This window comes from Equus quagga, chromosome 5 (genome assembly GCF_021613505.1).
Source record: "Equus quagga isolate Etosha38 chromosome 5, UCLA_HA_Equagga_1.0, whole genome shotgun sequence".
Classification (NCBI taxonomy): Eukaryota; Metazoa; Chordata; class Mammalia; order Perissodactyla; family Equidae; genus Equus; species Equus quagga.
This window is the reverse complement of record NC_060271.1, coordinates 102,639,956-102,657,495: the sequence shown is the minus strand read 5'-3', so window position 1 is coordinate 102,657,495 and position 17,540 is coordinate 102,639,956. Positions and strand designations below refer to the sequence as shown.

General features: G+C 36.5%; 1 protein-coding gene across 4 annotated transcripts in view; it reads left to right on the top strand.

Moving 5' to 3' along the window:
• Nucleotides 1-17,540, top strand: part of PPM1B (protein phosphatase, Mg2+/Mn2+ dependent 1B) — a 91,417-nt gene that overhangs the window by 53,460 nt on the left and 20,417 nt on the right. For all 4 annotated transcript variants that reach the window (XM_046660462.1, XM_046660464.1, XM_046660461.1 and 1 more), the window contains exons 4-5: nucleotides 12,496-12,607; nucleotides 12,992-13,049. In XM_046660462.1, the coding sequence (XP_046516418.1) occupies nucleotides 12,496-12,607; nucleotides 12,992-13,049 (170 nt within the window). The remainder of the gene's footprint in view (nucleotides 1-12,495; nucleotides 12,608-12,991; nucleotides 13,050-17,540) is intronic.

The window sequence follows — 17,540 nt, the reverse complement described above, 5'->3', positions numbered from 1 at the left end:
CTTAAAAAATAAGCATCTATCTGCTTAAGATTTACTGTCACATCTTGGACCAATGCATGGCGATTTATGGCAGGGAGAAGACAAATTTGTCTATTATACCACCGAAGAGAGACATCATTTGAAAATACTCTGTTAAAGCGTGCCTTTTTCTTCCCCCTGATTACATTTTTGGTTGGAAGTGAAGAATCCAGTGAAATTTGCCTCAGGTTATCATGAACACTAAGTGCTGTAATTCCACTAATACTAATTCTCCCTTCCCAAGTTAATCATAGGAATTCATTACCATGTGTTTTTCATCTTACTGATATAGTTAGCATTGGTGTTATAAAGGATTATTGATTTTACTTTTTTAAACTTTATTTTGCAATAATTTTAAACTTACAGAAGTTGCAAAAATTTTATAGAGGGCTCTCATGTACATGAGTACCTTTTACCTAGATTCCCCATTTGTTTACATTATACTTCATTTAACTCATATCTCTATATACATTCTATAGCATACATTCTTTTTCTCTCTCTCCCTTTGCACCTCTCCCTCCCGTCCTTTGGATTACTAAATTTTTTTCTGAACCAATGGAGAGTAAGTTGCAGACAGTATCCCTTAATACAAAAAGAACAGTCTCTACGTGACTATAGTACATCCATCAAAATTAGGAAGTTAAGAGTGACATCAGTGTGATAGCAGAGTGAGTTGTACCCTTTGTCTTTCCCCTCTAAGTTACCACCAAACAGACATGCCATGACCCCTGGGAAGCAGTGGAACTAGGGGAGCAGCCCCTTTCCCCTCCCCTGGTGGCAGTGATCCAGGACAAGGATCCTCACACAGTGGCCCATGGAACTCTGGAGGCCAGGGCATCCTGGCACTGCACGCAAAAATGCCCACAAAGCAGTGGCAGCCTCACACATGTGAACACCTATGGAATGGTGACAGTTGGTGGCAGCTCCACCTACACAACTGTGAGCAGATGGGGTGGGAACAGAAAAAACAGCCCTCCTCACCCCCAGCGGTGCCAGGTGGAACCTGCAATCAAAAGTGTCAGGAACAGTAGCAGAACCAGTGACCCAGCTCCCAGTGGCAGCACCTCCAACACCAGCTCCTCCATCAGTGGGGGTGTATACAAGTCCTCAGGTCCCTGGCAGTGACAGCAACACCCATGAACCTAGCACCCCTGACAGTGGTTCATCCAGCACCCCCAGACAACTCGGGAACAGCAGCACAGGTGGTGCACAGGACAGTAGCATCTGAGCCCACAGAGAGCCAGTGGAGGAACACAAGACCTAGGTGACCCCGGAAGCAGCAGAAGTGCTTGCAGCCTGGTGACTCTGGTGGTGTCACTGGAGACTGTAGTGACATCTAATCAGCAAGGCACCAGCAACTCCAGAGGCACAAGTGATACAAGGAGGGCACTGACACTGCTTCTGTAGAGGCAGTGGAGGGTGGAAAGTGCAGGCTGTTAAATAGAATCAGAAGCAGCTGAGAACCAAAGTAACCAAATCCGTACCCAAATAAGAAAAGGTGATTACTGAGTGAGCCAGCAGATGGTCAGTTCATCAAACACCATGAAGAACTACAGTAACACACAGAACAGAAGGAAAAGGACAGCTTTCTAGAAACCAAACCTGAAGTCACAGAAGATTGCCATCTAACTGACAGAATTCAAAATAGCTGGCATAAAGAAACTCAACGAGTTACAAGAAAACTCAGACAGTTAAATGAGCTCAGGAATAAGATTAATGAACAGAAGGAATGCTTCACCAAAGAGATTGAAGCTCTAAAAAAAAAAAAAAACACCAAACAATTTCTGGATATGAAGATCACAGTGAAATAATAAAAATAATGTAGAAAGCATTAAAAATAGAGTAGACATTATAAAGGAGAGAATTAGTGAGCTCAAAGATAGAAACCTAGAAATGATCCAGCTGGAGGAGGAGAGAGAACTAAGATTTTTTAAAAATGAAGAAATTCTTCAAGAAATATCCATGTCACTTAGGAAAAGTAATAGAAGGATTAAAGGTATCCCAGAGAGAGAAGAGACAGAGAGAGGAATAGACAGCTTATTCAAAGAAATAATAGCTGATAACTTCCCAAACTTGTGGAAGGAACTGGACATGCACGTATCTGAAGTTTATAGAACTCCTAATTACATCAGTTCAAAAAGACCTTATCCAAGGCGTATAATATTAAAATTGGCAAAAATCAATGGCAAAGAAAAAATATTGAGGGCAGCAAGAGAGAAGGAAATAACCTCCAGAGGAACTCCCATCAGGCTTTCAGCATATTTCTCAGCATAAGCCTTACAGGCTAGGAGAAAGTGGAATGATATAGTCAAAATACTGGAAGAAAAAAGCTGTCAGCCAAGAATATTCTGTCTGGCAAAATTATCCTTCAGATGTGAAAGAGAAATGAAAGCTTTCCCAGACAAGTAAAAGCTGAAGGAGTTCATCACCAATAGACCTGCCTTACAAGAAGTGTTGAAAGGAGCCCTCCTACCTGAAACAAAAAGATAAAGGTTTACAAAACTTTGACCAAGGAGATAAATAGAGAAGTCAGGAAACTGCAGCTCTATATAGGAATAGGTTCTCAAACAATTATAACATAAGGGATAAAGGGAAAGAAAACATCAAAAATAACTATAAACACTTCAGTTTGGTCACAAACAACACAAAAAAGAATATTGTGACAACAAAAATATAGAAATGGAAGAAGAAAGGGATGGAACCTGCATAGGCTAATGGAGATAAGAGTCTGTTAGAAAAAGGACTATCTCGTTCATTTGATCTTTTATACAAACCTCATAGTAGCCACAAAACAAAAAAATCAGAGCAGAATCACAAATTGTAAATAAAGAGAAAACCACCAAACTGAAATGGCAGATAGAAATACAAAGAAAAAGAAACAATGGAAATATAGAACAAGAAAACAAAAGATAAAATGACAGTATATATCAATTACTGTAAATGTAAATGGATTGCAATCACCAATCAGAAGATACAGAGAGGCTGGATAGATTAAAACACAAGACCCAACAATATGACGCTTCCGGGAAACACATCTCAGCTCTAAATACAAACATAGGCTCACAGTGCAAGGATGGAAAATGATATTCCAAGCAAATGGCAAGCCAAAGAAAGTGAGTGTAACCGTACTTATATCAGACAAAGCAGACTTCAAGATAAGAAAGATAACGAGAGACAAAGATGGGCATTATAGAATTATAAAAGGGATATTCTACCACAAGACATAACACTTATTAATATAAATATATATGCACCTGACATAGGAGCACTAAAGTATATAAAGCAACTATTAACAGACCTAAAGGGAGAAATTGACAGCAACATGATAATAGTTGGGAACCTTAACACCTCACTTACATCAGGGGATAGATCATCCAGATAGAAAGTCAACAAGGAAGCAGTGGCCTTAAATGAAACACTAGGCCAGATGGACTTAATAGATCTATATATATAGATTGTTTCATCCCCAAACAACAGAATACACATTCTTCTCAAATGCCCATGGAGTATTCTCAAAGATAGACCATATGTTGGTAAACAAGGCAATCCTCGATAAATTTAAGAAGACGAAATCATAATCAAACATCTTTTTTGACCACAGTGCTATAAAACTAGAAATGAACTACAAGAAAAAAGCTGGGGAAGTCACAAATATGTGGCAACTAAACAGCATGCTACAGAACAACTATTGGATCAATGAAGAAAGCAAAGGAGAAATCAGAAAATAGCTGGAGACAAATCAAAATGAAAACACAACATACCAAAACATATGGGATGCAGCAAAATCGGTACTAAGAGGGAAATATATAGCAATGGAGGCCTACCTCAAGAAACAAAAAAAATCTCAAATCAACAAGCTTACGCTATATACCTAAAGGAACTAGTAAAAGAAGAACAAAGAAGGCCTGAAGTCAGTAGAAAGAAGGAGATAAAAATCAGAGCAGAAATAAATGAAATAGATACTAAAAACAATAGAAAGAATCAATGAAACTAAGAGCTGGTTCTCTGAGAAGATAAATAAAATTGACAAACCCTTAGCCAGACTCACTAAGAAAACAAGAGAGAAGACTCAAATGAATGAAATCTGAAATGAGATAGGAAAGATTACAGTCAACACCACAGAAATACGGAGGATTATAAGAGAATACTATGAAAAGCTATACACCAACAAACTTGATAACCTGGAAGAAATGGATAAGTTCTTAGAATCATACAACCTCCCAAAACTGAATCAATAATAAACTGAGAATTTGAATAGACCAATCACAAGCAAAGAGATTGAAACAGTAATCAAAAACCTCCCCAAAAACGAAAGTCCAGGACCAGATGGCTTCTCTGGTGAATTCTACCAAACATTCAAAGAAAATTTAATTCCTGTCCTTCTCAAACTATTCTGAAAAATTGAAGAGCACATGATGCTTCCTAACTCATTTTACCATCCCCAGCATTACCCTGATACCAAAACCAGACAAGGACAACACCAAAAAGGAAAGTTACAGGCCAATATTGCTGATGAGCATAGATGCAAAAATCCTCAACAAAATATTAGCAAGTCATATACAACAATACTTTAAAACAATAATACACCATGATCAAGTGAGATTTATTCCAGGGATGTAAGGATGGTTCAACATCTGCAAATCAATCAATTCTGATTAATTCTATTAAGCATCTTCTAATTGAGAGCATATTTGCTGGACAATATGAAGAATAAAAGTCACATGATCATCTCAATAGACACAGAGAAAGCATTTGAGAAGACCAACATCCATATATGATAAAAACTCTCAATAAAATGGGTATAGAAGGAAGTACCTCAACATAATAAAAGCCCTATATAACAGACCCGCAGCCAATATCATACTCAGTGAGGAAAAACTGAAAGCCATTCTTCTGAGAACAGAAACAAGACAAGGGTGCCCACTCTCACCACTCTTATTCAACATAGTACTGGAAGTTTTATAGCAATTAGAGAAGAAAAAGAAATAAATGGGATCCAAATTGGGAAGGAAGAAATGAAACTCTATTTGCAGATGACATGACTCTCTGTATAGAAACCTCTGAAGATTCCAACAAAAACTATTAGAAAGGGTCAACAAATACACCAAAGTTTCAGGATACAAAATCAACTTTCAAAAATCAGTTGCATTTCTATACACTAATAACAAACTATTAGAAAGGGAAGTCAAGAATACAATCCCATTTACAATCACAACAAAAGGAATAAAATACCTAGGAATAAATTTAAGGAGGTGAAAGCCTATAAACTGTAAGATATTATTGAAAGAAATTGAAGACGACTTAAAGAAATGGAAAGACACTCCATGCACATGGATTGGAAGAATAAACATAGTTAAAACGTCCATATTACATAAAGCCATCTACAGATTCAGTGCAATCCCAATCAGAATCCCAATGACTTTCTTCACAGAAATTGAATAAAGAATCCTAAAATTCATATGGGGCAACAAAAGACCCCAAATAGCTAAAGCAATCCTGAGGAAAAAGAGCAAAGCTGGAGGCATCACAATTCCTGACTTCAAAATATACTACAAAGCTATAGTAATCAAAACAGCATGGTACTGACACAAAAACAGACACACAGATCAATGGAACAGAATTGATAGTCTAGAAGTAAAACCACACATCTATGCACAGCTCATCTTTGACAAAGGAGCCAAGAACATAAAATGAGGAAAGGAAAGTCTCTTCAATAAATGGTGTTGGGGGGCCAGCCCTGTGGCATAATGGTTAAGTTCAGCACACTCTGCTTTGACAGCCCACATTCATGGGTTTGGATGCTGGGCGTGGACCTACACCACTCGACAGCCATGCTGTGCCGGCAACCCACATAAAAAGTGGAGGAAGATTGTCCCAGATGTTAGCTCAGGGCTAATCTTCCTCAGTAATAGATAGATAGATAGATAGATAGATAGATAGATAGATAAGATTAGATAGATAGGGTTGGGAAAACTGGACAGCCACATGCAAAAGAATGAAAGTAGACCATTATCTTATGCCATACACAAAAATTACCTCAACATGGATTAAAGACTTGAATGTAATACCTGAAACCATAAAACTCTTAGAAGAAAATATAGACAGTACCCTCTTTGACATCAGTCTTAGCAGTATCTTTTCAAGTACCATATGTACTCAGGCAAGAGAAACCAAAGAATAACAAAATGGGACTACATGAGACTAAAAGGCTTCTGCACAGCAAAGGAAACCATCAACAAAACAAAAAGGAAAAAATATTTGCAAATCGTGTATCCAATAATGGATTAATTTCCAAAATATGTAGAGAACTCATACAGCTCAACAACATATAAATGAACAAATCCAGTCAAAAATGGGCAGAGGATCTGTACCAGCCCCTTGGCCTATGATTAAGTTCAGTGTGCTCCACTTTGGGTGGCACAGGTTTGGTTCTGGGGTGTGGACCTACACCACTCATCAGTGGCCATCCTGCTGTGGTGGTGACCCAGATACAAAATAGAGGAAGATTGGCACAGATATTAGCTCAGGACAAATCTTCCTCAGCAAAAGAAAAAAGAGGAGGGACAGAGGATATGAACAGAAATTTTTCCAAAGAAGATATACAGATGGCTGATGGGCACATGAAAAGATGTTCAACATCATTAATCATTAAGGAAATGCAGATCAAAACTATAATGAGATACCACATCACACCCATCAGAATGGCTGTAATTAACAAGACAAGAAATAAGAAGTGTTGGAGAGGATGTTGAGAAAAGGGAAGCCTCATACACTGCTGGTGGGACTGCAAACTGGTCCAGCCACGATGGAAAACAGCATGGTGATTTCTCAAAAAATTAAAAATAGAAATACCGTGTGATCCATAGTAATGTACACCTGATATTTACACAATGTTATAAGCTGATATGACCTCAATAAAATAATATTTTTTAAAATTAGGAAGTTAGCATCGATGTAATAATCTAATCCACAGATCTCTTCAAATTTCCGTAGTTATCTCACTAATAATTTTTACTGGTCCAAGATCTAGTCTGGACCATGTGCAGCATTTAGTTGTCATGCCTCCGTAGTCTCCTTCAATGTGAAAAAGTTGCATAGTCTTTTTCTTCTTTTTACTGTTCTTGACATTTTTCAACAGTACAGGTTAGTTATTTTGTAGAATGTCCCTCAATTTGAGTTGGCTGATGTTTCCTCTTGATAAGATTTATGTTATACATTGGCAGGAATACTACCAATGTGATTCTGGGTGCTTCTCAATGCGTCATATCAGGAGACACGTGATGTTAATTTGTCCCATTAGTGGTAATCTTAACTTTTATCACTTGCTTGAGATGTTGTCTTTCAGGTTCCTCCATTGAAAAGTTTTAATACGTATAATGGTATTAATATAAAAGTATTAAGAAGTATAACATACTTAACACACATATTAATAACATAATAACATAACAAGTATGTTATACCTATTAATAAGTATTCAATAGGGAGATACTTTGAGATTATGTTAGTAACCTATTTTTTCTCTTGTTTTCACCTACCAATTTTAGTATCCATTGATTATTCTTTCCTGAATCAGTTGCCACTGGGGTGATAGCCAAATGGTGATTTTCTAATTCAGTTATTCCTTCTATATGTATTAGTTAGCATTTTACTGTAAAGAAAAATTTTCTCTTCTACCCATTTGTTTGTTCAATTTATATGAGTTTGGACTCAGATTCCTATTGTTTTCATATTGTTATAATCTGTTATTTTTATTTTCATTTTGATACTTATATTGTCTTAGATTTGGCCAGTGAGAACCTCTTCAAGCTTTCTCCAGTGTCCTTTTGACCTGTCTCCATAATTCTTTGAACAATTCCTTCTTTTCTGGCATAATGAGATATTCCAGGTTCATCTTGCTCATATTTTCCTTGTACCAACCCTTACATGGGCCACTTTTCTAATAATCACTCTTTTCTTTTATTTAGGGGAGTAAGGTATTTGGGAATTGGGATCTGGGCGTTAGATGTGCTGTTGGATTGTTTCTGTTCCCAAATCCTCTCCAAGGATAGACAGGCACGCCCTCACACAGGCATGCACACACATACGCATTTACGGCTGTATCCCTCTCTCCTTTCCTTCCTCTCTGTCTTATCTGTGTATCTATCTATCTATCTAACTGTCCCACCAGTAACTCCAATTCCAGTCCAGTGCTACAGAGGTCATTTTAATTTCCTCTCTTTTCATATTTGTAAATCCCTTCTACAATGAGAGACCTGGCTCATACTGATGAATCTAACAAATCTTCCCTCACTGCTAACCCTTGTGTAGATGCCTTCCTCACTCCACACTGGCTTTGAACCCCATTCCAGGTCGCACTGCCCCCCCCCCCCCCCCCCCCCGGCCCCAGTGCTAAAGTTCTTCTTACTGTTCTCAAGCTCGGATACCGCAGGCTGGACCCTGCTGCTGCCACCATTGTCCCCTCCGCCCCTGCAATACCAAACTTGCTTGGCCTAATCTAAAGCTTTTTGGGCTAAAAATCCATTATTATTCAGGAATGAGGGAGGGGAGAAGTTAGTCTCTTTATCTTTAATATAATTGCTGGTATCTTTGGGTTTAAATCCATCATCTTATTTGTTTCCATATGTGCCATCTATTCTCTTTCCTTTTTTTCTCCTTTCTTGTCTTCTTTTGGATTAATCACTATTTTCTATTCCAGTTTATCCTTGCATTTTCTTATTAGTTATACATTCTTTTAAAAATTTATTGTCATTTACTTTGATAAACAGAGAATGCATGTTAGAGATTATGACAGAATCCCCAACTTAATACTATATTTTGATTGTATATGTGCTGTTTTTTTAGATATAAAATTACTTTTTATGAAGTTATGTCAATCTTACTTTCTTTTTTGATGTCATTCTTACAAAATACTTCTCTCAATTCAAGGTTACATATTGACCTATATTTTCTCCTAACACTTTAATGGCTTGATTTTTTTTTTAAATTGTAAATACATTTGAATGATATAATTAATGATTATGGTGTGATAGGCTTGTTGAATTTGGCCTATTATGAGTTGACTTTTGAATATAGTAGCTATGGTAATTGGTGAGAGTTTTGAAATATGAAGATTTGCAATTTTAAATGTGTAATTACCATAGGAAAACTGCATTCTTTTGCAGATTTGGAGGTGGGAGCAGATTAGTCTTTTCTAGCTTTACAGCTGTCTCGCTGCACACTATAAACAAGGTGCTTAATGGTTTTGTTTTTGGTTTTGGTCTGCAATTTCTTCAGCTCCGAATTGTCAGTGAGTTCTGCTTTTAGGGTAATGGAAACATAAGAAATGTGTGGGAAGGCTTAGAAGGCTATGTCAGAGGCACTCTGTTCCTCTTGATACTGTCATAATTATTAAGAGGAGCTATTTATAGGAGTTGTTAATAATGCACATTTTCTGATAAACAATATTGTATTTGGGTACGGGATTGCTGGCTGAAGTTTATGAGAAGGCAAGAAGAATTTTCTTATTGTCCTGCTTCCTCATTCATAAAAAAGAAACTAGATAGTTTTCATTTTGAGAAGAACTCTCCAGTTTGGTCAGCAACTTGTTATGTGATCTCAGCCCACTTGCCTCACCTCTCACGGCTCCAGTTTCTTTATTGTGAACTAAAGATAAAAACACCAACCATACAGATTGTTTTAATAAATAAATGAGATAATGTTTGTTAAGTTTCTAGTATGATGCCTGACACATAAGTCCTCAGAAAACTGGCTTTTATTAACTCTTCTGTACAGCTAAGTTTTAATTTCTTAAAGGTGTGGCCAATTCCATTCGATATGGGTAGTTAACATTTAATATTAATTTTTTCTTGTATAGTTTTTAACTTTCCAAAGTATATATTATATGGCAGAGAAGGCAAATATGTAATATTATGATCTCTGGGGCCTCTGGCAAATACTTGATTTAAATCATTCAATCGAAAGACTTTAAAGTCCTTGACAAAGCAGCCACCACAAATCAATTTCTGTCGGTACTTACAATGTAACTTCTTTTTGTGAGGTACTGTTCTTCAAGAGCATTGTATTTCTATTAGGGTTTTAAATCATGTAATCTGACATTAAATTTTGAGGTAAAAGCATTCTGTTGTATTGGACAAACCTGTGTACAGGTTTGTAGTGAAGGTGGGCAAATTGGGGAGGTATGGTGTTAAATAGGGAATAGTGTTTAACTTACATTGATTAGTTAGATATTTAGTGAGTACTTTCACCATGTATTCATTTATTCAGCTTTCCTTGAGCACGTGTTTCACTGGGGATATTGCAGAAAACAAAGCAAAGCAGTTCTTGATCTCATGGAGTTTATAGTCTAATAGAGACCAATAACTGCTTTTTTTTAAGTAGAAGAAAAGTAAAACAGTAAGCAGAGAGTAACAAGGAATATTGGTTAGGAAGGTCTCTGTGAGGAAAGACATTTGAGCAGATACCTACCTGTACAGTCTTTGGGAGAGAGTGGCTCACTGAGGGAAGAGTGCTCCAGGCAGAGGGAGCAGCAAAGACTGAGGAGGGAATGTGCTTAGAGAGCATGGCTGGATTAGAATGAGCTGGTAGAAAAGTGGAAGACTAAGAGGTTGCTAAGAAGCAGATTATGTAGGGTTTTGTGGTCAAAATGAGGACTTTGGACTTTGTTCAACTGGTTTTGGGAAGTCATTAAGAGATTTTGAGCATAAAAGTGACTTGATCTGACTATTTTCAAAGGATCTTTCTCAGTTGCTATGTAGAGAAGAGATTGTAAAGAGGGGGCAAGAGGGGAAGCCAAGAGACCAATTAGTAATCGTGTGTTAATGCAGGTGGCAGATGATGGTGCTGGCTTGGATGGCAATGGCATCAGTAGAGGAGTGTGAAAATGGTTGGTAAAGTACTAGACTGCAGTGGTTCTCAGTGGGGGGAGATTTGGTCCCCCATGGGACATGTGGCAATGTCTGGAGATGTTTTTGGTGTCATAAATGAGGAGGTCCCATTGGCGTCTAGTGAGTAGAGGCCAGAGATGTTGCTTAATATTCTGCAGTGCACAAGACAGCCTCCACAACAAAAAATTGTCTGGGCCAAAATGTCAGTAGTGTCGAGGATGAGAAACCCTGCACTATAGAGATACAAGTGCAAGTAGAACAATTACAGTTTTGCTTTCATGAAGCTTGCAGTCTCCGATACAGTAGACATCGGGTACAATGGAAGTATGTCTCAGTGCACCAACTCCAGGCTGGGGTCAGAGAAGAGTGGGAGAAAGTGACACATAAAGTTGAAACCTGAAGGAGGAATACAAGTTAACCATAAAAAGAGGTTGGTTGGATTGGCATAAAAAGTGTTCCAAACCAAGGGAAAAGTGCATGTGAAGATCTAGAAGGAGGAGAAGGCTTCTTTTAATAGAGCCTTTGGAGATACAGGAGTCAAGAACAGAAGTGAGTGGGAGTGGTGAAAGTTAAGGTCACAGTCAGGGTCTGGTGAAGCATGATAATCAGTTTGTATTTTGCATCTTGAGGGCTGCCTAGGACACTGCTTTTTTGTTGTGTTTAAAGTAAGTTGTCAGGGCCGGCCCAGTGTCTCAGCGGTTAAGTGTGCATGTTCTGCTTTGTGGGTCCGGGGTTCACGAGTTTGGATCCCGGGTGCGAACATGGCACCACTTGGCACGCCATGCTGTGGCAGTCATCCCACATATAAAGTAGGGGAAGATGGGCACGGATGTGAGCTCAGGGCCAGTCTTCCTCAGCAAAAAGAGGAGGATTGACGGCAGATGTTAGCTCAGGGCTAATATTCCTCAAAAATAAATAAATAAAAATAAAGTAAGTTGTCATTTTCTGATTTTTGAGGAGTTTATGTCTTGATACTGGCCAAATAATTATGCTTTAAAAGTCTGTTTTTCATAAATTGTAAATATAAGTGGAATGTGTAAATGTTTTGTTTTGTTGTAAGCATTAGAAACTTCTGTGATTTATTTTTTTTTCTTTTAAATAAATTGTTGTGGAACATCACTGTTTAGGATCAAAAATTTATAAAACGATTTTTAATTTTTCTCCTTCTCCTTATAATCCTTATCCCTTCATTGTTTTTGTTTTCCTGTAATTATAGTATTAATAATTTTTATATTATTTTTACATAAAATTAGACCAAAAGTGTGTTTCCATATAGCTGTACTGTGTTCGTAGGGATCATTTTTAGTGATTTATAAACCATTTCACTCAGTGTCTGTACCAAGATTTTCTTACCTGTCTCTTTATTGTTGGACATTTAATTTGTTCCAGTTTTCACTTTTATGAATAATGCTGGAATGAGCATATAGATGCAAATAATTTTTTATATTACTTCTTTTGTTCCTTGTATGATAGTAAAGTAATGTTTGCTTTTTATATTTTAAAATAAGAACTACCAAATAGTACCTCTTGTTTCACTTCTTTGTCAATACTGAGTTATCACATTAATTTAGGAACTCTTTTTAAAAACCTACAGAGATTATGGAGAAGTCTGGTGAGGAAGGAATGCCGGATCTTGCCCACGTCATGCGCATCTTGTCTGCAGAAAATATCCCAAATTTGCCTCCTGGGGGAGGACTTGCTAGCAAGTAAGTAGAACAAAAAGAACTAATTTTGAGTTCATTTATAATTAGTAATTAAACCATTTGGGGTTAGAAGTAGATCAGTTATCTAAAGATGAAATGGCTTGATGGTTCTTATGCTAGAGAGGAACTGTAAAATATCATCCAAAAGAGATTTTTTTAAAAAGAATTATTTATCATGCTCTTTGAGGATGAGGGTCCTTCTTTCCTGGGTAAATGAGAACAAATGGATTGTGCAGGATCAGATTCTGAGTGAAATGTGGGAGCTATGTTCTTGGCAAGTATTTAGTGTGGCAATTAATTTTTGAATGTAGTCAAGATGAAGTATTTAAATACTCATAAGCTCAATAATTGTATGTAATTTAATAAACTAAAGCGTAATTTTTTTAGGCGCAATGTTATTGAAGCTGTTTATAGTAGGCTGAATCCACATAGAGAAAGTGATGGGGTAAGTTTTATTTTATTTCTTAAGCATTTTAAATAATTTTATAATATAAATACTAGATATGAACACATTTACATAATGAAATCTATAATAAGTTTTTACTGCTTTCATTTTAAGGAATCAGTTAAAGTTTAGGGAAAATACTGAAATGGAGATAGAGATAAAGTTCTATTTTATAGATAGTTTTGTTGTCACTTAATGGGTATGAAATACCTTTTTCTTTGGGCTATACTTAATTTCCTCCCTGTATGTCTCCTTTTCCTTCTCCCTCTCCCTTAAATCTTAATTTCGAGGCAAAAAATGTGCTTTTGAATATTTCAGCTTCTCCTCCTGCAGGCTGCTGCCATAACTGGAAGTTAGTGATAGTGAATGAGTTGTTATTTTAAAGACCAGACCTTGCAGTGCCCCTGTGTGCCCAGTTGAAAACCGGAGGATAATTTCTTTCTAATCTTATTGTTGTGCTGTGGGTATATGTGTTGAACTAAGATAATCATGTTTGTTGTACCCTGCTGTACATCATCAGAGTAAAACTCTGTCCCTTCACCTTCCTTAGAATACTGATGAGCTGTCAACTATTCCTCTATAGCTTTTTTTGTTTTATTTTAGTTCTAGTACCAGGAGACAAAACAGTGTCTTTTTTTTTAATTACCCTACATTTCAAGTTGGTAATTCAAATAAGTATTTTCTCACAGGGTTTTCAAGTCTTTGGACATCTAAAAATGAATAACTTAATTTTTAACATGTATACTTCAAAGATTTAAGGGAGCAGACTTAGTAATGAAACTTGTTGAAAAGAAATAGACTCACCCTCCAAGTCTCCAGCCCTCTTGACAGGTCTGAGAGCCGTATCAGCTGCTGGGAAAAATTTTGTATCATCTCAGTTGCACTATTTTCCAGGATTCATTATTGCACAGCAATATCAAATAATTTCTTCCTTTCTTAACAATAAGAATATCCTGGAAAAAAGGAAAATTCTACAATTAATACATTTTAGTGAGTTGAATAAAAGTGATACTATATATTACTAATAGAATTTATCTCTTGGTCTAGAGCAGTAATTGTGAGTCAGTCTTTTGTGGCAGGTACCTCAAAGTATTAAGAATTGTATCCAAACCTATGAAAATTAATTTAAAAATAAAGATATGTCATGATACATTTAGAGAACTCTAAATCAAACAAATATGGATAAGATATTGACACAACTAAAAAGGTGGTGGTAGGGGCCGGCCCAGTGGCACAGCAGTTAAGTTCGCATGTTCTGCTTCTCGGCGGCCCGGGGTTCGCCGGTTCAGATCCCAGGTGCAGACATGGCACCGCTTGGCAAAAGCCATGCTGAGGTAGGCATCCCACATATTAAAAAAAAAAGTAGAGGAAGATGGGCATGGATGTTAGCTCAGGGCCAGTCTTCCTCAACAAAAAGAGGAAGATTGGCAGTAGTTAGCTCAGGGCTAATCTTCCTCAAAAAAAAAATAAATAAATAAAGAGATGGTGGTAACCAGGAGGTGGAGTGAAGAGAGTCTTATGTCTTCAGGTAGACAGTAGGTTCCACACAGCATCCACCACCATGGTTAGAGGAAATAAGCCCTCAAAAGATAGTTTTTGATTCATTGTTAGCCATATAAGTACTCCATTTCCTCATGTGTTTGAAACTGCAACCCTGGGGTGTAATCTTAAAGAGTTATTTCGTTATACCTTGCTGAATTTCTTATTCCCTCAAGAAAGTTGGCTTCTTTTACTTCAAACAAGGTCTAAAAAATGTTTTATAATCCTAATTTTCTGTTTAACATATGCCAAGGATGACTTTTAAACTTTTTTAAAAATAGAAAATACTTATACATAGTAGCCGTATAGACAGTGAAGAAATAGGCAACAGAACCAGGAAACTCAGGGGAAATGTTCAGGATAGAAAACTTGCCTTAAATATAGTTACTATATTACTGTAAAATTAAGGAGATACATACTTAATTACATTTTACGTAAGCCTTCTATTAACGTCAGCAGATTAAGTATTGACAATCTGCCGTGTAGTGAATTGACATTAGGAGGAGATTACAAGAACACAAGGCATGGTCCCCTCCGTATTCTCAATGCAGTTTACAATGCAGATACAACTCACAAGTTAAATAATAAAAATGTTTCACATCATTTAGTAAAGAATAAAAAGAAATGACAAAATATGGAATATGATTAATTGCCATGTGAATAGTACAATGATTACTGGGAAAGTCAGATTTTCAGAGAAAAGATGGGATTTGGAGAATGATTAGAATGGCAGAAATGAAATGAGGAGGATGGTAGTTCAAGTGGATGGGATAGGCAAGAACAAAGTCTAAGCTATCTTTGGAAGAAAGGACATCATTTTGACTAGAGCAGAGAACTGCTGTGGTGAAAAAACGAATATAGGATGCTAGAATTATCTTTGAAGAGACTGGAGAGGCTTTTTGAACTTGATATTTTAGAGTGAGGAACCACCGTGTGTTTGGAGCATAAGAATGATAGATGCAAAGGAATATGTTTGCTATTTTAGTCTGTGAGAAACACATGCAGTATTAGATGGAAGAGATACTGGAAGTCAGGTACTTGTGAAATAATTGCAGAGATCAGATGATAAGTGTATACTCATTATTAGTAGAAAGATGTGTGAATTACGGTAAAAACTGACTTTTGTGGCCTAGAATCCTATTTTGGGAAACATTCCTTTGCCCTTTCAGAATAATAATGACCATAGAAAAGTGTTGCACCATAATCACAAGTAGCAGGAAAAAAAAAGAAGAAATTACCAATGTTTCATTAAATTCTTAGCTCTTAACTTGACCTCCTATAGCAGTGAGTTAGGCGCAGCCACGCTCTATAAATGCTTCTAAACTTAGATTTGTGCTGCGTCAAAGAGGTTGCCAGGAAGTACAGTGGCAGGAACTGATAGTTAACTTGCAAAATGGGAAAGACAAAAGTGTGGTAGAAATACAGAAGAGGAGACAGTTGGGAGTATTATAAAAAAAATTTTTTAATAACAAAAATAATTAACATATTTTTTAAAAAGAATAGTAGTCAGAATTAATCAGATTTGTTTAGATTCCTAAACATCTACTTTATGTCAGAGATAGAATTGTCCTGTTGGAAATTCCTGTAAGTAGTACCATTAGAAATAGGAATTTATTCATTTTTCTTAGAATAAAAAAGATCTTTTGGTTGATACATATATTTCAAAAAGCTGAGTTGAATATAAGTCAGAAATTAAATCATTTAAAATATATTTAGAAAGTTAACATTTAGGGGAATCTTCTTAAATTGTATATTAAATCTGTGTTTTAGACTATAGTCAGTCTTCTTAATGCAAGCAATATTCATATTTTCCCAACTTTTAAATTCAAAATCTGTGGAAGAGTCTAGCAGAAATTCTTGATCAAGGGGTTCATGAATCCCCAAAAAGTTTTTGCAAACATATTTATGTGTGTTCATACACTTTCTTAGATGATGAGTATGTCTGAAATGTTCATCCATTCCTCAAAGGAGTCTGACCCCAAAAGAGTAATTGCCTAGAGGATCAGAATAAGGAAAACTACATTTTCCCCTAAGTTTGAGGGCTCTGAGATCACCTCCCTTTTCTCCTTCTAAAATACTAGCTTGTGTTTTATAACCAGAATATAAATTCTGTGAGATCTGGGACTGCATCTAATTTATTTATGGCCAGAGTCCCAGCACCTACAGTAGTGCCTGGCATATGGTGAGAGCTGAATAAATACTTGTTAAATAAGAAATGTTCCTGTTTATTCATTTCTAGTAGTTTGCTGAGACTATCCTTAAGTCATATCTTTAAGAAAATAATTTGAGGTTGCTAATTAGTATGAAAGTGTATTTTTAGAGCTTTGTATTTTCCATGCAAAAATGTTAAGTTCTTCCCTCAAAGAAGACTTAGAATGCTTTTGAATTAGTATACCACTGATCAAGTAACTCTGTAAGTTGATGGTTTTCCAAGGGTGAAAGGGGACCTTGTATTTACCCAACTCCTACTTGTGCCGAACCATATACGCACACACACACACACAAAATCATAGGTAGTCTCCTCCATGCTCTTCTACAGACAAGACTAAGCATCAGGGAGATGAAGTAGCTTGCTCAGGTTGCAAAGCTAAATATATCATGCAGTCAGAATTTAAATCTAAGTCAAAGTGACTCCAAAAACTATTCTCTTTACACCTTTCCATGCTGCCTAAGATACTTAGAGATAATATATGTGTCTGCCCCCTCACATCTGTTTACCATCCAAGAAAAATCACTTCCCATTCTTTTGTGAATCTCATGTTTAATAGTCTTAAAATACGTTCTGTTTTTATAAAGTTGTTGAAACTAAGCAGTAAGCCCAGTTTCTTATCAGTTATTTTTCATTTAAATACACATTTTATTTATCCTAATCCAAAAACTTTTTAAGGTAGTAGGATTTTTGAGAAGGGGAGGACAGACAGGACAAAAACCCAAAAGAATCTCTATATTCTG